The sequence below is a fragment of the Macrotis lagotis genome, chromosome X, assembly GCF_037893015.1.
Source record: "Macrotis lagotis isolate mMagLag1 chromosome X, bilby.v1.9.chrom.fasta, whole genome shotgun sequence".
Lineage (NCBI taxonomy): Eukaryota > Metazoa > Chordata > Mammalia > Peramelemorphia > Peramelidae > Macrotis > Macrotis lagotis.
This window is the reverse complement of record NC_133666.1, coordinates 683,799,700-683,822,042: the sequence shown is the minus strand read 5'-3', so window position 1 is coordinate 683,822,042 and position 22,343 is coordinate 683,799,700. Positions and strand designations below refer to the sequence as shown.

At 43.9% G+C, this 22,343-nt stretch overlaps 1 protein-coding gene and 1 long non-coding RNA gene across 5 annotated transcripts in view; one reads left to right on the top strand and one right to left on the bottom strand.

The window, feature by feature from the left end:
• CORO1C (coronin 1C) overlaps positions 1–22,343 on the top strand; it is an 88,893-nt gene that overhangs the window by 52,164 nt on the left and 14,386 nt on the right. For 3 of the 4 annotated variants that reach the window (XM_074206072.1, XM_074206073.1, XM_074206074.1), the window contains exon 3: positions 18,347–18,469. In XM_074206072.1, coding sequence (XP_074062173.1) covers positions 18,347–18,469 — 123 coding nt within the window. Of the gene's footprint in view, positions 1–5,240; positions 8,725–18,346; positions 18,470–22,343 lie in introns of those variants that run through there. The other variant, XM_074206075.1, reaches the window with a different exon arrangement.
• Positions 1,121–4,590, bottom strand: LOC141501779 (uncharacterized). Its single transcript, XR_012472304.1, has 3 exons — positions 4,419–4,590; positions 2,107–2,176; positions 1,121–1,428 (listed from the first exon to the last, which is right to left on the bottom strand). It is a non-coding gene; the product is annotated as an uncharacterized LOC141501779 (long non-coding RNA).

Here is a 22,343-nt window from a genome sequence, read left to right as displayed (position 1 = left end):
AATGTTTAGTCAGATTGGAATGGAACCAGGACCTGCTGTCCCGAAAACCCAGGCGGAGAATGTATCCAGGGGAAGAAGATGATATTTTCCATTCCCTTGCCCTTTTAAGCATGTAAATGGGCATAGAATTCATGACTTTGCTGTGCAGTTTGAAGACAATGACGAAAAACTTGTTCAGGATGAGAAATATTCTTGTCTTATAGTTTAGACATCTGGATTTTATGGCCACTCACTAGTGCTATATTATATTAGATGGTGATACTATATTAATGTATTACTTATAATCCTCTCTACTTCCCCATACCCCATGTGACCTCTGTAGCTATTAGAGGCTGCATCAAGATGGAGAAGGGAGAGCTGAGGAGAGGCTGAATGAGTCTCTTTGATGGACTCATGTGCTAATCTGCCAAATGGTGTGAAAGGAAGTCACACTGCCATGATGACTGAGTCTGCCACCATTCATGTGATCTCCTCTCAGTGAGGCTCTCGGTTGATAAAGCAGAATTTCCTTTCTTGAGAGTCTATCCCTCCATCCTGACCCCTAGGACTGTTCTAAGTCCCTTCTCTCCTTCATCTCTCAACAGACATCCTCTAGCAGCTATGCTCCATCCCCAAACCTCACTTCTGTATCCTTACCATCCTTCTTTCTTTATCTCTGTCCCTGACCTGAGAATTCTCATCTTTCCTCTACCTTCCAATACTAACCTTACTTATCCAGTCGTCCCCCCTTCTCTAGGGGCTTGAATACTGATATGATGATATATCTTTCATTTATCTCTATAGGGTTTCATAATTTTAGGGTTATAACCTTTCAAATGCTAAGGGCCCTTGTAATTGTCTAGAGTCACTGCCCTTCCTTTTCTGTCATCTTCTGACCACAATTCTGATCTGTGGTTTTGTTTTGGTTGTGAGGAGCATTTCTTTTCCTTTGAAATTTGGACCATCTATTTATTTATTCATTTATTTATTTATCTACTCACTTACTCGCTCATTTATTTATTTATTTGCTTATTTGCTCATTCATTCATTTATTTATTTAGCCATCCATCCATCCATCCATCCATCCATCCATTCATTCATTCATTCATCCACTTATTTATTTATTTATTTATTGCTTAAAATGCAGAATGCTATTTGTGTAGAGAACAAACAGGTTTTCAGCCCTCTCTGGACTCTTCCTTGTTTGGCTGGAAACATGTCTCTTCCTGTATGGAAGGTAGCCCACATTGATGATACAGGACTGACTCACCAGTGTGTATTGCTGGTGAGAACAGATAGGGCAACCTGATAACTCACTGATCCTTCCACACCCTCAGACTCCAAGAGGGGAGACTAATTTGGGCTCTCTCTTCAGAGTGTGGCAGGGGTGTCTGACTGATGGGACTGTGTCCTCCTCTGCCTCTGCACTCATCTTCTGTGCTCTCCTACCTGGAATGGGACAGCAGGAGACAGAAATGACTTCAAATTCTTAAATTGCATTGATAGAAAAACCCTTGTTAGTCATCTGGGAGAAATCACCTCCTTCCAGACTGCTCCCTTCTGGTAATTTTGGGTGTGGTGTTGGCACCTGCCTTTTTCTTTTGACGCGTTTGCTCCATCACATGTTCTCTAGACAGATCTTTGCCAGTATAAAGAGCAGTCAGGATCTTTTTTGCCTTCATTTATTTCTAAGGTTGTCTGTTAGAATAATTGAAACCTGTTTTACTGGTCTCTTTAAAACTGTCCTTTCTGCTCCTTAGAGATCCTCCATTCTGAGTGGGCTGGTGAGGAGAGACCTGCCTGTGGCTCCCCAGGTAGCTTTGAGAGCCTGTTGGCTGTGGCAGTTGCCACAGCACCTGATGTCTGTGATGGAAGGAAGCAGAGGGCCTTAGCTGATGGCAGGCAAGCAACCAATCTTGTGCCCATGGGATACCTGGGCAAGTTCCCATGACTTTGTTTAAATATTTGTCGTAAGATTGTGGCATAACTCTTTTTGTGCTTAATATTGTCATGAGTGTTACTTACACCCTGATAATGTATTTGTTTTATAGGGACGTGCATCCATGCATGTATCCATCCATCCATCCATCCATCCATCCATCCATCCATAGGCTTCTGTACACATACCTGACTTTCAAAGGAAGGCTGCAAGTGTCCTGTTTGGTCTGTCTAGCATCCCTGGTGTCTTGAGCTGGTCCTAGCATAGAAGAGAGTCTTAACCAGTGCTTGTTGATTGACTGAATTCAGATGATAGGAATGCTGTGAGATTGTGTAGTTACTACAGTGCTACCAACTGTATTTCCTTTTAGGATGTCTACATGCTTATTAAGGGGCTCAGGAAGAAGTGTTCAGAACCTGGAAGGAGACAGATGACTGTCTTTGATGTCCTTGGGCCAGGGGTGGGAAGCTTTGGGATGGTGCAGGTGAAAAGGGATAGGAGGAGTTGATGGGAAATTGTTGTTTGTGGGTAATTAAGTCTGTGGAACAACAACAAGGGATATTGTTCTGAGGAAGCACTGGGAATGACTTCACTCTTCTCAGCAATACCATTTAATGATCTACAACAGTCCCAAAAGTCTAATGATGAAACATGCTATCCATCTCCAGAGAAAAAACTTGTACTGATGGAATACAGCCTGAAACATGCTAATTTTCACTTCCATTTTTTTTCTTTTATTTGAGTCTTCTGGCACAGAATGACTTATATGGGAATACTTTACATCATTGCACATATATAACCTATATCTGATTGCTTACTGCCTCAGGGAGGAGAGAGGAGTAGGAAAGAGAAATAGAATTTGGAACTCAAAACTTTAAATAAAAATGTTAAAAAAATTGGAGGAAAAAATTAGGACTGTGAAGAGAGAGAGAGCCCAGCTGCTGCTCAGCTCCCTTGGGGCTGCCAGGGCCTAAAGTGGAGAAAGAGGCACAGGGCTGAAACTGGGGTGAGGAAGAAGCAAAGCAGCAGTATCCCAGCGATCAGAGATGAAAGGGCCTCCCGGGCCTCCCAGTCAGCCTGCTTTTGACCAGAATCCTCATAGCAGAATTGTACACTTTCTCTTTGGGGAAGTGTGTGTCTTTAGTTTTGTTCGAAGGCCTACTCATAATGATAACCTTTCATTTATCTTTGTAGGGCTTCATAATTTTAGGGTCATAACCTTTCAAGTGCTTAAAGGCCCTTGTAATCATCTAGTGTCACTGCCCTTCTTAAGTTGGGTGCCTGAGGTCACCCTGTAGATTCTATTGGAGGCAGGATGAGAAAGTATTCAAGCCTTCTGATCTAAATCTCGATATGTACTTGTGCTCCCTCAGGGAACCCCCTTCACCACCACCCCCCTCCATTGCCCAAGTTCTGCCCTTCCAAGATCCAGTCCCTGATCCACCTGATTGTAAGTAATGTCTGCCTCCTTTCAAATCCTAGAGGCTTCATTCCTTCTCTTGTTCGTTCACTTCTACTCATTTTGTCCCCTACCCTTGACCCCTCACCATCCACTTGTGAGCAGTGGGGGGACCTGGGCCTATCACCCTCTTTTTACAGAGATGAGGTGATTTGTCGTTGCTCCCTTTCCTAGTGACAGAATACTCAAGTTGAGCCATTCTAAGTCTGAAGGATTTGACTTGAGGTTTATTTAGATAATACATATGATGCCGGTGCTACTGTGAAGGTTGGACTAGATGTCATCTTCAAAGGTTTCTTCCATTTGAACAGAAGTTTGTGTTTAGGAACCTTAAAATTCCTTTTAGAGGTAATATTCCGTGAGGTTTAAGTCTGTTTCCATGTCACAGATTGTTTTTTTTTAATTATTAAAATGACAAAGCTAACACATTAAGGTTTGCTAAGAATTTTATGGTATTTCATTTTCTACTCAAAACCACCCTGGGAGATAGGTGCTATTATTTATCATCCTCATTTTACAATTGAGGAAACTGAGGCACACAGTCAAAGGACTCGCTCTGGGTCATGCAGCTCATTCCGATCTGGGCCCGGATTTGAACGCCGGTCTTTCCCACTCCGAGTGAGTCCCTTGCTCTTTTCCACTGTCCACCTTGCTGTGCACCTTTTAGAAGGCTTTGAGAAGGCTTAATTGTAAAATCAGGAATGGGGCATCCCGGGGGCTCTCGACTGCCTTGGCCTCCACCCGTGTCCCCTGGTTGGGTCTTTGCCCAGTAACTGATGATCTCGGGGCGCCTCGCCTCCGCCACCACCTTCAGTGGCAGCAGGGCCCAACAGAATTGAAGGGGAGGTGGCCCGGAGGGTTTTGTTTTTTTAAATTGTGGTTTTCTGTCTTGAATCCAGGACTTCCACTGTCCTGACTTGACTTCCCCAATCAAAGCATCATTTAGAAGACCCGGAGAGGCCCTTCAGGCCCTTCTGAGGAGTCGGCGTTAAGGGCCAGGGCTCCGTGAACTTAAAAAAATGTGACAGCTAGATAGCGAACCTGGGCAGCCAGGCGTGGAGGCGCAGCGCCCGGCCTGGGGCAGGGAGCCCCGAGGTCCAGTCTGTGCGACCCTGGGCGAGTCGCCCCCTCCGGCGGCCTCAGTTTCCCCATCTGTCGGATGAGCTGCAGAAGGAAACGGCCACCCCGCCCCGGGTCTGCCCGGAACCCCCCAAAAAGCGGCCCGGAGAGGCGGCCCCGACCAAACCCCCGCTGCGCCGCTGGCGTCCCGGGGCGGGGCGGGGGCGGGGCCCGCGGGCTGTGACGTCGGCGGCCTCGCTCCCGCGGAGGGCCGGGCCCGGGGGCGGGGCCTCCGACCCCGCCCCCGCCGGCCGGCCGAGCTTTTGGCCTTATATGGGCATCGGGGCGCGCTGCCCGCCGGGGCGGGGCCGGAGCCGCCCTCCCGGAACAGCCCCATCCAAGGGAGCCTCCCCGGTGCCCCCCTGCGCCGGGGGCTTGGGTATTGGGGTCCCTGACCTCCGTTTAGTGGCTCACGGCCCTCCCCGATATTGGAGGGCGCCCCGATTTCACCCTTGGGCCCCCCACCTGATGCAGCGCCGTCCCCAGGCAGGCCCATTTTGATGTGCTTGCGGAAGGTTAACTGCCCGGGGCGGCCGGCCGGCCGGCCTGGCCTCCCCTGGCCTCCCCCGGGCCTGGCCTGGCCTCCCCCGGCCCTCGCCCGCCTTTCTTTGTCTCCTCTCCTGTTGCACAGGCTCTGGCCGACGCCCTCCTCCTCCCCATCTTAAAGAAGGTCAGGATCAGCACTAGGGCCAGCAGCGGGAAAGGCTCTCAGAGACAATGTAGGCCAAAAGTTTTGTGAATTATACATTATTTCGGGGTCACAGTCTGGGCGGCTGACCTGGATTGGCCAGATACTGCTAATTTGGGGCTACTCGGTCAGCATGGATCCTTGAAGCAGAGCCCGAGAACCAACTTAGAGATTGGGTCTCTCTGGACCTGTGCATGACCTTTGTCAGGATGAATAGTACTGGAAGAAGAAAAAGGATGTCAGAGGAGGAAAATGGACTTCAATAGACATCCTTTTGACTCCTTTGAACTTGGTACAGTGTGAATGGAGCCCTTATGCCGGAACAGAACTGTTCTCCTTATTTCCGCAGCACATGGTGCCTTGCTATTCTCTTTGTGAGGACTTAACAATTCTATACAATTTATGACCCCGAACCGGCAAAGGCTTGATTGTTGATACTTAACAAAAAGCCCCAGTTTGATGGGTAGTTTTGACAAAGTTAAATTGAAATTTGGTTTCTCTCAGTGACTCTGGAACCATCATCTGTTCTAAAGGTCAGAATTTGTAAGAAAATGGATCCAGTGTAGATGGTCAGTTAGGATATTCTCCAAATGGACCCTATTTCCGGAGTTAGGTATTACAAGATGACTTTGGCCCTTATTGGGGAAGAAGTGAAGCCATAGAAGGGAGCTGGGATTTAGAAGCAAGTTTGAGAATTTCAGCTTTCAGTAGCTCAGAACTTAGAAGCATACTGGAAGAAAAGAGTGACATCGGAAGGACCTGACTGCAGAAATGGGTTATGGAAAAAATGGGATTTGAATCTTCTGTTACTGAACCTGCAAATTCCAAGTTAAAATACTTTAATGTTGTCATTCACCAGACTTGCCTTTTAACTAAAAAAAATAAATTTTTATTGATAATCTTTGTTTTTGAAATGGCCAGATTTAGGTCCTTCAGAAAAGGGACAAAAAACCATGAAATCTTCTCCTGAAGGAACTTGTAATTGGATCAGTGCAAATATATTTGTGTTTTCAGAGGCAGTGTTTTCAGACTAGCCTGTGGATAGAGGAGAGATACCTGTGACTGGTCACTGAACACCCAGGATTCCACTTCACCCTCCTGGAGTGATCCATCATGTTTTGTGAAAGACATGTCCACAACATCTTCACGTTCTGTCTTGGAGATTGTCTCATTTCTGTGGCTACATTTATAAGTTATTGAAGACATCAGTGCTTCCAAAAAGCAGATCTCAGAGATCCATGGGGAAATGACAGTCATTACTTATTTGTACACTTTGGATTTTAAAAATGAATCCTTGCTGGTTTATCCCAGGGATCAAATGCAGCTGTTCACAGGTTGCACTGATTCTTGGACTTGAATGAAAACAGCTGGAGGCTTTCCTCACCCTAGTCCCAGCTGCAACCTGGCTCCCAGAGGTCTCAGATGTGGCTCCCTGGCCGCCTCCTCTACCCCCCAGTAGTCCTGCTTGCTGGCTGTGAATTCTGCCTTTGCTAGTGCCTTCTGTCCAGTCCTTGCCATCATTTCTGAGGTTGAGACATTTCCACAGTTCCAAGGGGTTTTCTAGGTATAGAAAGTAAGTGGATCATTCCACAGACCTCTGTGTAAAGTGATTTTAATGTAAGGGAAATATTTGCCCACTGGGGTGAGAAAGAGGGGGAAGAGGGGAAGGGCTGCACATGGTTCAAGAATATGTCCTAGGTGTAGGGCACTTACAGGGATATGGGAGGGACTGAAGACAGATATAGGACACATGGACAAAACAGTTCCTCTGTTGACTTGGGAGCTCTCAGACCAAGCTGGACTTTAATGTTATTGTTTGTTTTGTGGGGGTGGAGGGAGTGGGTTGAGAGAGAGCACAGTACTAGCCAATTAGGTTAACATAACTGGTTTTTTGCAATAAGACTTTATTTCAGATTTTTTACGTAAAGTCTAATTTATGTAATGCAGAGGCATGTAGGGTAAAAACTGTTAGTTTTTAGGGTTGTGATTGTAAGGAAACTGAGTCCCCAGCAGATGCTGAATGACAGAAATGATAGCCCTCTGCTTGGCATCTGAACCAAGCTGTCAGCATCACCACCCCTGGGGCATGTCCTCTACCCTCCTCCCCACCAGCAGATTTCATAGTAAAGCCCACTCCTGGTCACTGTTCTGGATGCCAGGGACTCATGTCTCAAGGGCCTTGCTTGTGCCTTCACAGTGGTAATCACCCTTACTCTGTAGTTGTGCCATTCAAGTACTTGTCTCCGTGACAGTTGCTAGATGAGGTTTGGAGATTTTCTTTCTCGTTTCTGGGTTTTCTAAAACTTGGAACCCACAGAAAATGGGTCCAGGTTCATGGGAAGGTTTGTCCCCGTGTGTTCATCTGTTGAAGGGGCAGATGAACTTGCCTTTTCCTTGTGCCCAGCTCTGGCCTTTGTACACAGTTGGCGTTTCATAATTGTTGCTTTGTCTTTTTGCCTCTTCGTGTCTTTTTAGCTTCCTCGATAAAGGACTGCAGTCCCTGCAGCTTGAGAAGCCACACATTCACGTCCACATACTCATCACTCGCCCAGAAAGGCCACTCAACCACATGGTCCCCAGTGGCAGCTAGTAACAGAGCCGGCCCAGGCCCCTGTCTCCTGGCTGAGCAGCTGGGCCGTGTGCACCCAAGATGCTGCACGATCTGCTCTCCCCGAGATCAGGTTGCGGCACACCGGCCAGGCCACTGGATCTCTCTGATACCTTTTACGAGTCAGTGTTGCTGACCTTATTTCCATTCAGTCTTACAGTTCTCTTAGGCAGTTTCTTAACTTGGGGCCATATTTGTGTACTTTTCTTTTTCAATGGAGTATGGTGGGTTAAAGGCTTGAAATTAAAAATGTGATTACCTTAAAGAAGCCTCTTCCTCCCCTTGTGATTTTTAGCTAAGAAGTAAAGTTGAACCTGGGCGGGAGGCTTGCCGCCTGGCCAGCATATCATCTGTCAGCTGTGCTGCTGGAGAGGTAGCAGCTGGCTCAGAGCACCTCGGAGGCCTTGGACAGATTCTGAAATGCGATTCCCATGTGGAATCAGGATCCGAAAGGTCTTGTCTTCTGTACATCTGGTGGAAATCCAGCGTGGGCTCTCATTCCAGTCATCTTAGTTGGTCATCTCCTCAAAACAACAGAGGTCTTGGAAGGTTCTCAACCCCTTCCTTTTGAGGTCAGCTGTAAATACAGAGCAGAGTGCCTGAAGTCATTGTACTCCTATAATCATTCTGTCTCTCAGGAGTCTTTACATGAACTTGAATGTTGAGAGGACTTTGAACAGTGCAAATACAGTGATGAGAATAATTGAGAGGCTGTTTCTCATCCTCTGTTACCAAACTTGCTTACATCACACCATCAGCAGGGAGGAGGGAGCCCTAGGTCTGAGGCCTAAGGCTACAGACCCATTTCTTAGTAGCTGTGTGTCCTTGGGAAGAGTCACTGAAGCTCTTTTCTTCAGTTGCAAAGTGAGGATAATGGTTCTTTGGCTACCTATCTTTTCAAGCTCCTTTGATAGGATTGTGAGAGGACTATGGTAAGGAAAGCACTTGTAGAAGTGAACTATCATAGAACTGATATTTAACATAGGAAAGTCATCTCTGGGTGGCTAGGTGGCACTGGATGTGGAGTTAGGAAGACCTGAGTTCAGATCCTGCCTCAGATACATCATTAGCTGTGGAATACTGAGCCCATTTAATTTCTCCTAACCTCAGTTTCCACATTATAAACTGGGGATGATAAAATAGCATCTACTTCCCAGGGTGGTTGTGATGATCAAATGAGATAACATGGAAAGCTCTTTTGCAGAAATAAAGTGCTATATAAATCCTAACTGGGAGGATGGTGATTCAGTTTAAGGAATGTTTTCTTAATAAAATAGATTGGGTTGGAAGTAAAATGAAATTACGCTTATACATATTTGGCCCTAAAATAAGTTACTTTTTGGTGGGAAAAAATTCTGAAAATCATTGTTACGTATTCTATAAATATTCCTTATGAGCTCAATTTTACTTTGTATTTACTGGGTTTTGCCATGGAGAGGTTTCAAGTAATAGGTTCTCCCAACATGTGCCAGTGGTTGTTTCCAAGGACAGCCCTTAGGAATCTCAAGAATTAGCTATGGATGCCTTGGTAGTTCCAGGGTGATGAACAAGGATTTGTCATGGTCACCATGTGAGCTGGGTCATTTCCTTAGAGCCAGCTGTGCATCCAGATCCCAGAAGTGAGTGTTCCTAGTTGTCCCATTAGAGAGGGGTTTCCTTAGCTTGAGAGTGTTCTACATAGTTCATTTACCCAGTTCTGTAATTTTTGTGCCCATTTTTAGCTTATAGAAGTGAAACTTGGTATGGTAGAAGAGAGTTGGGCAATAGAACATTTTGCAATGAATTAGGCCTTGTAATTTATCATTTGTAATTATAGAGAGGTACCATTGTTAAAGATTGTAAAGGAAAGAGTACTGGACTTATTGGATCCTCATTTTCAGCCTCTAAAATGGGAATCACAGGGCTTAATGCTTGGAGGGATCTTAATCTAACTCCATTTTATAGATTAGGAAAATATAGAAAAAGGGGAACTATGGAAAAAATAACATAGGTAGAAAGTAGCAGAAGGAGGATTTCATACCCAGGTTATTAGGATCCTAAATCTGGAGCTGGGTAGCACCTCTGAGGCCTTTGACTTAAAACCTTCCTCCTCCTTCTCTCCTTTACCCCCTACCCCCTTTATTTGACACTGAGGGTCCAGCAGGGAACTGCTTCCAATCTCAGACCCTCTCCTTATACTTTGATGACCTGATTTGAAAGGTCCAGGCAATACAGTTACTTAAGTAGGTGTCATTGTTATTGTTGGATCTGCTACTTGGAGCCAGTAACTACCATTTTTGTGCCTCTGTTTTCTTATCTACTCAATGGGTGCTTCATTAAGAGTGCCATAGAAATATGAGGTAAAGCTGATATTTTTGTAAGGAGATCAGGATTTGAGAGGATGGATCAACTCAGTTCCTCCATCAAACACTGTAGGTATAGTCTATTTGCATTTTGAACCTTGGTCTATTTTTTCCTCCACTTTATTTCAAAATCTCTCCATCACCAAATAGTAGAAAATCTTTCTTGTGCAATATAATGCTCCTTTTCCTATTTCATTTGTTTTAAGGATTTATGAGGACATCACAGCCAGAGGAAGCAACTGTTCTCTGAATATTCTTTTTTTCTAACCACGGACTTTGTGTTTCAGATGGCTAGCTGTCAATCCTTTTTTAACTCCCCATTTCCTGGGCCTTTTCTCCAACCTTCAGGTTCAGCAGAGAGAGTTTTCTTCCTTTTACAGTCTAGTTTAGATGGTCAGTTCCAGTTTAGACCTTGGCACTTGTGCCAGTGCATTGGTGATTAATAGGAGGAGGAACAGGTGTCAGTTAACCAAGAAAAAGATATCCAGGAGTCTAGTAAAACTTGGGGCCCTAGGACTTTTCTGTGGTCCCTTTTCCCAAATAATAACTCTGATTTATAGTCTTTTATGTTTGCAAAACATTCAAAAATGTTATTTTAGCAGAGGAAGGAGACCTCTACGGGGACTAAAAGACTCAGACACTGTCATTCTCTTTCATTTATATAATGAAGAGTTGGACTGGGATGAGCTCTCATGATCTGCTACATTAGACTCCATTGACCACCTTTTCCTCTTGGGCTTTTCTAGGTATTCCTGACCCTGTGTTTTCCTAGTTCTCCCTTTTCTGACTGCTCCAGATCTCCTTGGCTGGTTTCTCAGACCTTTGCAGGTCTTCACCTCCATTCTCTTCACTTTCTCTCTTAAATTATCATTTCTAGGCAAGGAAGTAAGTCATAGGTAACCCCCAAAGTCTCCTACATTTGTGACCTCAGCTTTATCCTCAATCTATCCAGTCTGTTACTGGCCTCTGTATTTTAACTTGCACAGCATCTCTCATGACTGACTCTTCCTCCCTCCTCACACAACTCCCACTTAGGTCAGACTTATCCCCTCTTGCCTAGATTCATTGCATTTTCCATTCCAATCCATCCTTCATGCAGTAACTAATGTGATTTTCCTTTTCATGGACCTGACAACATTCTCAATAAACTCTGTGGATCCTATGACCTCTAGGATAAAATATAAACTTTGATTTTTAAAGCCCTTTGCAACCCCTCCCTGTCTTCCCAGCCTTCCCTTTCCACACCCATCTTCTGTCTATGCTTTTGTTGGGCCTATTTCCCTGTACTCCCTATACATTTCCCTATATGTTTCTACACTTCTTTTAAAATGCATCCCAAGCATCATCCTTTATATAACTGCTTCTGCTTTGCACCATTAATGATTGCCAGGTGATTATCCTGTATTTATTATAGATTTATTGTGTTAAACATTTTGTCTTTGCTGTAGAATAAAAGTTGTTCAAGAGCAATAATGATTATTTTGTGTGGTGTGTGTGTGTGTGTGTGTGTGTGTGTGTTGTGTGCCAGAAGTCTGGCAGAAGCCCGTAATGTATGTTTGCTGGTTGATTGATCTTGGTGACCTCTTTCCATCCCCTTGATTTTCTAATTTTCACCTTAAAACCTTGTTAGGTAGTTTGTATCAGTATCATCCCCATTTACAGATGGAAAATAAAGTAATAAAGTCCTTAGCTATCAAGTCAGAGGCAGAACCAGAAGGAGCTCTCCTAGTCTTCTGACTCCCAGGTCAATGCTTGTCTTGACTGTTTAAAAACAGATGACAGAAACTGTCCCTCACCCACATGGGTGGCAACTGCCTAGAATCCCAGCTCCTGGGGCTACCAGGTTGACAGAAGATGGGCATCCTTGTTGTCTGCTGCTGGAGTGAGAAGTGGGCCAGGATCTGGGGTAGACTCCTGCATTTCTGTGGGGGGCATGCACATGGAAGAGGCACAGTTGGGTGCTGCATTTGATTTTTTTTTTAGTTTTTTTTTCTTTTTGCAAGGCAAATGGGGTTAAGTGGCTTGCCCAAGGCCACACAGCTAGGTAATTATTAAGTGTCTGAGACCGGATTTGAACCCAGGTACTCCTGACTCCAAGGCCGGTGCTTTATCCACTACGCCACCTAGCCGCCCTGCATTTGATTTTTAAGAAAGTCATTCTTTCATGCTACATTTAGGAAACTGGGTGATTTCTTCCTTGTGCGATCTTGTTTTTAAGATGTCCCAGAGCCGATTTGCACCTAAAACAAAAAAAAAAAACCAAACCCAGCATCACCTGATAGTTTCATTGTGTCTTTTTTCTTCTCTATCCATTATTCAAAAGCCCTTACTAAGTCTTGGTTCTATGCTGAGTCCCATGTAGGGCCTGCGACCTCCAGAAAGGTCCATTGATGCAAACAGAGAGAGAAACTGCTGAGATCAGCACCAGGGAATGGCCAGTCAGTTGGTTTCGGGGAGGCCCCTCTGGAACCCTGAGAGGGAGGGATCAGGCAGCTAGGCTCAGGGAGGTTTGGTAGGAGCAGAATCCTGGTCTTCAGAGAGTGGGTGTCTCCAAAGAATGCTGCTGATGCCCCTAGGGAGAAGGGGAGGTTTTAGCCCACTAAGACCAGAGAGGGAGGGGATCTGCCTTTACTCTGCTCTTAATAGACTGAATATTGGAGGGGATGTCCAGGTGGTGGAGGCCAGGCCAGCCCCACATACAGGAGGAAGTTCCACACCTTGCTCAAGGTCTCAGCAGCACTGAAATGAGTGGAATCGAGGGACTTGGCGACACCTGGGGCCATTTGGTGGTTGGAAGAATGAGGGAAGTGGTCAGGAGCTAACTGAAGTCCACATTTAATTGTGAAATGTTCTGGTGCAGAGGTTGCTGTCTGTCATAGAAAGATCTCACTGCCCAAACCCTCCCTTTGTTCTTCTTCCAGCTCCAGAATTCTATGGATGTGGGAGGGTCCCAGGAACACCTGAGTCATGCATCTTCTTTGGAAACTTGCCAAGCACCCATTTCAAGTTGATTCTATGTATTAGGTTGCTTTGTAACTTTAAAGATCCATTGATTTGGGGGGGGGGGGGAGAAAGTTTTAACTGAAATTAACATTTAAAATTTGACCCACACTTCCAACAGGATCCAAAGCTTTTATAATATTAGAAGACACTGTGACTAAAGGCCCCTTCCTTTTTCCTCTTCTGGATTTAAAACTCATTGTCCTATTTCATGTTCATTAACTGGACTTGACAGTGAATGTGCAAGTTTTGGGTCCATTTCTCTGCCAAGTAGCTAGGCTGGCTGCGTCTGGGCATTATCCCTTGAAGGTGGTTAGAATAAATTGAGCTTGAACCTCTCTGTGGTCACAGACCTCTTTGAAGATGCAAATAATTGTAGGGAATAGGATGTCACACATGCATAGCTTAATGTGGATTCCTTGCTTACATCTTTCTGGAGTGCTGAAGGTCGAATTTGGGGAAGGATTGAGTGGGAGGGTGGAGAGAGAGTGGAAGACAAGACTGGGTGGCCCCTTGACCTCAGCCCCAGTCTCTTGGGGCCCAAAGGAACAATGGAATTTGAGTATTGGGCTGGGAAAGGTGGATCCTTCAAGAGCTGAGGCACAGCTGTCCCTTTCATTCTCATTCCTCTGGGATAATGTTGGGAAGAAAGAAGAGAAGCATTTGCTCTGTTTTTATTGCATGGATCTGGGGTGAAAGACTCTTCTTCCCTATTGATTTACACTAGATTATAATTTCTATGTCCCTCACTCCCACTGCTTCCCCTTTGGTGGTTGGTGATATTGATTCTTATAGTTTGATTTTTTCCCCCAAGAACCACTAGTTTCATAAATAAGTACATAAATAAGTAAAATATTAGTGCTTTTTGGGAAGCTAATAATTAGTTTTGCTTCCAAGTATTTTTATAAAGACACTGGGAGTATCCTTTCTCTTTTTAATTTTGTATTAGACCTTGCAGATTGCTAGTATTATTAGTTGTTACACTAGCTTCAGAGTCCAAAAGGGGAAAAAAAAAGGGAAATTATGAAATGTTATATAGGATTTTGAAAAATTACTAAGAAGGAAAGCTTCATTGTTTCGACACATTACCATCTAGTAATGGAATCATCTTTACAGAAATGGGGAAAGTAAAAGATAATCTGACTAGAAATTGGCCATTTTAAAGATATGCTTTTAGAAATGAGTTTAATTAATCTTCCTCCAAAATGATATGTGTACTTGGGGGTACACAAGAGAGAACATTGACTGACCTTTATAATCTGTTTTAAGATGCATAGAATTAGCTGTTTTTATCTAAAGATCACTCTTAGATGACAGTGTTCCTGTAGATGTCAGGATCATTGACTTCAATGGGATAAGTTGCTGTTTGAGGTGCATGTAAATGATGATCCTCCTTTCTTAGGAACATGAGCTCATTTCAGTCTGGTTGAGATTTGACCTCGAGTAATGGAGGACATCTTAGGATCAACACTTGGCTCATCTAATTGGCATTTCTACTGGTTGAATTAAAAAAATAGTATTAGATACTTGTCTTGTACTACTATTTCACCCTTAAATGAAGCTTGATTTTGCTGTTTTGGATTTGTTTTGTTTTTTACATAGTTTCAACCAGACTTGTTCACACAAAAAGGAAAATCAGATTCCAGAATCTTTTAATATAAAATATAATTTGGTGCAGGTCATATTCCTCAATGAGGTGATTTCCAACCTGTTAGATGTTGGACTTAAATGTAATTGTTAATGGTTTAAAGTCAAGATGACAGCAGATCTCCAGTGGAGTACCCTAACCCTGTGCTTGACTTTATGCTTTTTAAAAAATATTCCTCAATAATTTAGGTAAAGGCATAGAATAGTTTGGTCATAAAATTGGCGGGTGATGCCTGGCTGTGGGTTGATAGGGAGGTTGGGAGAGGGGAGTAGATCAGCAGTCCATGGGAGAGCAGTTTGCTTTGTATTCCAAAGAACATTGGGAGGCTTTGCCAGCAATTCTCAACCTTTTTTGGTATCAGAATCTCTTTACTGTCTAAAAATGATTGAGGACAGCAAAGTCCTCAATGACCCTCAGTGAGTTTTAAGATATAACTCTTTTATGGATGATATCTATTTATACATAACCATTGTTGTTTAGTCATTTCAGTCACGTCCAACTCTTTGTGATCCCATTGGGGGTTTTCTTGACAAAGATACTAGATTTCTTGCCAAAGATACCATTTCTTTCTCCAGTTCATTTGACAGATGAAGAAGCTGAGGTCAAAGGGTTAAGTGACTTGTCCAAGTGACACAACTACTAAGTCACTGAGACCAGATTTGAACTCAGGAAGTTCTGGCCCAGAATGCTATACTTTGTATCACCTGCCTGCCTAATACTGTATTAGACATCAAAACTGATTCAGTTAAAAATATTTATCAATGCATTCAAAATAATAATAAATCCATTTTGTGTAAACCCAAGGTCATCCACTGCATCCCACACCATTGTCAGTCATCTTTGACTTTTGGCGGGGAGAGAGGCTAATGACTTTCTGCAACTCTGCCTTGCTTAAATTCAACTCACGTGAAAGGTGAGATATCACCCAGTTGATATCCTTGACCCTTTTTAAAAAACATGTAACTAACACTTTCGCAAACAAAAAATTTAATTAAAAGAGTGGCATTGTTTTCTATATTTTTGGCAAATATCTTTAATGTCTGACTTAGTAGAAGATAGGTGATTGCCATAAATGCTTCTGCATTTGCTCTATTGTGATAATGTTATTTTGGTTGATATTTATGAGAAAAAAAAATCCAGCCTTACACAGATATACAGCTGGGAAAATCATCACAAAATGTCTTAGTATTATCATGAAAATAATTTTGAACTTGTTGAAAGGCTCTCTCACAGCACACTTTGAGAGAACAGAGTCTAATAAGATAAAATTCAGTAGGGATAAATATAAATTTTACATTGGACTCCAGAAATATCAACTTTATGATATTATGGGAGAGGCATTGTTAGCCAGCAATTCTTTCTCTCTCTCTCTCTCTCTCTCTCTCTTTAAGAGATATTGGTGGGGTTTTAGGAGACTGCAAATTCAGTATGAGTCATCAGGGGATTGAGACAGCCAAGAAAGATAATGTGACCTTGCGTTACCCCTAAGAGAGACCTCTCTAGTGGTTGAGAACTAGGGGGTGATGGAGCTCCCCTCCCCTCTCCTTGCCAGATCTCAGCTGAAGCATGGGGCTTCATTTGGGGTGTCAGGATTTAACAAGAATTTTAATAAGTTGGAGAATGCCCAAAGGAGACAAGATGGTGTCAGCCTTAAGACCTATGAAGAGGATGGACTGCTGCACTCAGTGACCTGGAGAAAAGGAGACTCCCAAAGGCAGATGTGTGGAGGAGTCAATCAGTAAATATTAAATACCTATTATATACCAGGTACTAGGAACAAAAAAAGAGGCAAAAGATTGCTCTGAGGCAACAAAAACATAGGTACAAATAAGCCATCTATAGGAAAAAGAGGAAAAGTGATGAGAGGGAAGCCACTGGAATAAGAGAAGTTTGGGAAAGAATTTCTAGAGACTGGAGTGTGATTTAGATGAGACTTAGAAGAAACCGGGAGAGAAACTGAGGAAAGAGATCATGGGGACTTTCCAGAAAAAATGCCCGGAGCTAGGATATGAGAATCCAGGGTCCGGATTGAAGGGTAGGTGACAGGCAGTCAGGTATAAGAAGACTGAGGGGGCTAGATCATGCAAGCAGGAAATAGGGAGCCACTCGAGGTTATTGAGTCAAGGGGGTGACATGATTAGGTCTTTGCTTTAGGAAAATCCCTTTGTTGGCTGGAGAATGGATTGAAGTGGGGAGAGATTTGAGAAAGGGAAACAGCCAGGCAGATCTTCCCCCACCCTCTCACCCCAGTCCCAGCAGCTCTTGTAATGGTCTGGAGTAAGGTGATGAGGACCTGCCTCAGCATGGAGGCACCTCCGTAAGAGAGAAGAGGCTGTATGGGAGAAGTAAGTCTGCAGACTTGGCAACAGATCAAATATGGGGGCTGAGAAGATAATGAGGATGAAACCCGGGGTGGGAGCCTGGGGTAGAGTGGTTGCTGTGGCCCTCCGTAGTAAAAGAAGGAAGGGAGGAGGGCTAGAAAAGAGGGGACATGTAAGGGGAAAGTTTGGTTTGGACATGTTGAGCTTAAAATGTCTGAGAGGCCATTGGAGACACAAGACTGTGACGAGTTGGATGTATTTGTGGATCATTGTGCTAGAGAAGGTAATTAAATCCCTGTCGCTGCTGAGATCCCTAGGGGAAGTAGTTTTGAGAGCAAAGAAAAGCCCCAGGGATCATATTCATAGTTAGGGATGATGGACAAGAATCCAGCAAAAGAGGTTAGAAGGAGGAAAATCAGGAGAGAGAGAGGAAGAATTTACCTGGCCTTCTTGGTCCCAGAGAGCAAAAGCAACAATGTTTTGGAAAATGTTTCAAAGAAGCCATTTGGGGCTAGATTTAAAGGTGTGTGTGGGGGAATTCCTAACAATTAGAACTGTTTTCCAGGAGAATGACTTGCATAGAGGGGCAACAGGGTCCTCAAGTACAGTCTGGGTGACAGTTTGGAGGCTGTTATGATGGGGATTTCCATTTGTGTCTGACTTGGCCGAGGTGACTGACCAGATCTCTGCCAGCCCTCAAATTCCATGAGTGGGTGATTTTTCATTTTAAATAAAGGACATATGTGGAATTGATAGTTTAGAATTACTGAGCCATTGCCATTGTTAGCCATTATGTGAGGCTGTTTGATTTAGTGACAATTGCAGTCTGATGTGGACTCTGAGGCCTTTGGCTCCAGCCCCTGTTTGACCCTGGAGCTCCCCTCTGCCCCAGGAGCTGAGTCCTTTTGGGAGTGACTATCCCTGGAGTAAAAACTTTGAGGAAATTACTTTGTGTCTGTTGATGGTCTGTTGTAGCCTCTGCTTTTTGTTATGCCTTCATAGGAGGCCTTATGAAGTCTGAGGACCTTGTGAGAATAGTGATAGTTTCTAGTCAAAGGACTGGATGTGCTCACCTGTTCACGTTGGATCTGCCCCCAGTGTTCCTCCTACCTTTCCACTCCCCACACTATTCCCTTTAATTAAGGTTTTACAGGTTTGGGAAAGGGGAGGGGCATATGTGTGTGAAGGGAATTCAAGCTTAATAAAAGATTGCTATAATACATTTTTCTCCCTTTTGCCATAGACTGGTCGAATCGACAAATCCTACCCAACGGTATGTGGCCACACAGGACCTGTGCTTGACATCGACTGGTGTCCACACAATGACCAGGTCATTGCTAGTGGTTCAGAGGATTGCACAGTGATGGTGAGTGTGAAAGCCAACTCTGGAACATTTTACTGCCTTTGGAAATTCCTCCTGCCAGCCCTGGCAGCCTCTAAAGTGGGCATGGTATTAGCACTGCATGCTTCCATTTAGTTGAAACCATTGACTATATTTTGCATAAATAAAACTTTGAATACATCCTTGCAAACCACTGAAGGGAATTGTCTTTTCCACAAATCAGACCTTGGTAGCTATAGTGCCAAGGAGCCCCCAAGGAGCCTTGAGGATGTCAGGAGAGGACATTGAGAGAGTTTCTGTGACTTGGCTTCTGGTAGTTCAGATATTCCCAAGAAATAGGAAGGAAACATGGACCTGTTCTCTCAGAAATTCATTTTGAATAGATTGTTGTACAGGAAAAAGAAATGGACTGGATTCACTTCAACAAAGCAGACAGACCTTAGCCTTGGTTTTTGTGTATTACTTCTGTTTGCCAGGCACTGGGTATATGAAAGCTAATCCTCCCTGGAGGAAAACTCTCCCAACACCTTCATGCCCTCTCTTGTGGTGACTGGCTCTTCCATTGAGTGGCTTGGCATAGATTTGTAAAAATCAACTTTACTTCCTCTTTCTATTTTTATGTGGGTCTTTAAAGCCAGAATGTTGGTGATTTGAGAAAAGTTTTGTGAAGAGGAGAGGTTAGGGAGAGCCCGTCAGTGCCCATGCTAGGACCAGGTGACTGAGAAATTCCATACTGCAACTGGTGGTGAGGGCTGGCATCCCTACTCTGTGGAGAATGGTAGGGGTCAGGGTTTTACTTTTTCTATTTGATTTTTGATGAATTCCACTTTTTTTTTGGTCTGAAAAGTTTCTCCTAACTTCATTACTTAGAAGTCATATACTATCACTGCTATGGCCATGGAGGAGAGTTTGTTGTTTAATATTGGAAATGAATACTTTTATTTTAAATGAAGTCCTTAGGATGTTTCTTTTTTTTTCCTTTTTTTTTTTAGGTGTTTTTGCAAGGCAAATGGGGTTAAGTGGCTTGCCCAAGGCCACACAGCTAGGTAATTACTAAGTGTCTGAGACCGGATTTAAACCCAGGTACTCCTGACTCCAATGCCCGTGCTTTATCCACTACGCCACCTAGCCGCCCCAGGATGTTTCTTCATTTCCCCTCCAAAAATTAGAATTCACAAGAGAGGAGGTCCTCGATTTGCCATTTGTTTTTCTTTCTGAGTCTGTGCTTTGTAGCTTTGTTTTAAAACAAGTGATCACTTTGCAGTGTCTCCCTCAAAAAAACCAAACTTTTGTTGAACATTTACAGAGTGCCAGTGCCTAGGGGTTGTGGTCTACAGGGCCCTGGGCCCGGAGTCAAGAAGACTCACCATCCTGAGTTCAAATCTACCCTCAGACACTGCCTAGCTTGGTGACCCTGGGCAGGTCACTTCACCCTACTTGTCTCAGTTTCCTCACTTGTAAAATGAGCTAGAGGAGAAAATGGCAAACCATTCAGGTTGTCTGCCACCCTCCCCCGCATGGGGCCACATAGAGTTGGACAAACGACTGAAAACAACTGTAGGTTACCCTGTGTGATGGAGGCTCTGGGACCTTCTTAGCAGTGTGTGCATGCCAGTCCCCCCACTAATACCTCACCCTCCTGGCCTTCTCCCCCCACCCCCACTGGAGCTTTTGTTAATAAGTCACAGAAATGGAAGACTTCACAGCTGACAAAAGGCTTCTTCACATTGGTAGATTCGGCTCCTCACATCCAAGCCTGTGGAGGTGTGGGAGAGCATTGGCAAGTGAGAGGAAAGCAAGGGGGATTTAGGGAAGTTATCTAAGATAACAGTGTTTGTAGTCAGGGGAGACTGAAGATTGATGAGAGGGCATGTCAATGACAGAAAGGAGGGACAGTGCTGGAAAAGATGGGGTGGAGGGGGCTCCTTAGTTCATGGAGAGGAACTGAGAGGTCACGAGCAGTGTGAGGAAGGATGAAAAGATGGAGGGGGCTACTGTGACTGGGAGAGTGAGTAGATTAGGGAGGGCCCCGGTGATTCTGTGTCATCACTTTGTGGCATAGACCCTTGCCTGGCTTTTGTTTTGTTTTGGTTTTTTTAGGTTTTTGCAAGGCAAACGGGGTTAAGTGGCTTGCCCAAGGCCACACAGCTAGGTAATTATTAAGTGTCTGAGACCGGATTTGAACCCAGGTACTCCTGACTCCAAGGCCGGTGCTTTATCTACTACACCACCTAGCTGCCCCCCTGGCTTTTCTTTTGCTCCATGCAGCAAGCTATTCACAGAAGGAACAGAGCCAGTGGATGGTGGGACTCCTCCAAGGTTGGGGCCTGGCCAGTTTTGATTTGATTTCTATCCTCCTGTAGCTGTCCTCTCCCCACAAGAGATATTTAGTGTAGTGGAAAGGATCCTCGAGCAAGTCACCACCTCTTTCTGGGTCCCAGTTTCCTCATCTGTAAAATGGGAAGGATTAGAGCAGCTGATTCCTTTCAGTTTACCGTTATCTGATTCTGTGAAAATCCCTGTGTTTTAAGTGCTAACACACACAAAATACTTGCTAAGTGTCCCCCAATAAATGTTGATTGAATCAACTTGAAAACATTTAAATACTTCCTTTAGTGTTGCTGATATTTGACAAGAACTAAAAATCCCGGAAATATTAGATTAATGACTTAGAGTCCTCAAAATTGTTTCCTGGAATAATTTTCCTTTACCCTTCATCCATTTATGGGAATGGGGCAAGGGACAGGATAGAATGTCTCTCCATATGTACAGAGAGAGAGATATAGGAATATCTTTCTGTATAAAATATATGAAATTTATATTTTGGGCTGTTTGTCAATGGGTGTTGTGCCAGAAAATCCCCCAAGTTTTGATTTCTGAAATTTAGAGATATGGACCCACTTTTGGAGGAAGAAATCTTTTGGTTAATTTAGAAACATACTTTCTTCTCTTCACACTTCTAAGGGAGGTTCTGAGTTTAGTGGTTTCCATAGGGGGCTGGTCTGATCTACAGCTGCTACAGGATACCACATATGAGATTCATTCCTCCTCCAATGGAGCCACCATCTTTTAAGATTTCTCCTCGGTGGGGCAGCTAGGTGATGCAGTGAATAGAGCACCCATTCTGGAGTCAGGAGGACCTGAGTACAAATCCAGCCTCAGATGCTTAATAATTACTTAGCTCTGTGGCCTTGAGCAACTCACTTAACCTCATTGCCTTGCAAAAAGCACACAAAAAAGATTTCTCCTTGGCTTCTCTTTTTTTATGTTTTTGGAAGGGTGGCAGGGTTTATATGAAATCCAATGGCATGTCTACAATAGTTAATTTTTTGGGGGGGAAAGATTCAGAGAAGAAACCAGAGTCTGTACAAAGAGGAAACCAGACTCTGTGTGTGTGTGTGTGTGTGTGTGTGTGTGTGTGTGACAGACAGAGACAGAGAGAACATCTGAATGGTTTTGGAAAATGTAGCCAAGCCAATCATTCTTAAGTCTTTTGAGGATCAGCTGGGAGGAGCTTTTCATGTTTTTTTTGTTGCTACTATTGCCTTGAGTCATTTTCTCCTCTCACTGATTTCCCCCTGACCTGGGTAGATAAAGCTGAGGAGAGTGAACCACCATGTCTCTAGTCTAGAACATCTTTTTAGAGTCATTTTTTTTCTTTCCCAAACTGGAGTAAATTTTTGTAAAAATGGATTTATTCTCCAATTGGTGCCACTCATGACTGCCCACTTCTGTTTTTTAAGATGGCTAGGAGGGATGTGAGGGCAGGTCAGTGACAAAAAGCTCACATAGACCCATTTAGTGATCAAAGTCATCCTTCATTTGTATTCCTTAAATTACCAGGGTTCATTATCTTGGGCACCACTAAACTAGAGCCAGTATAAACTTTTGGACTTGA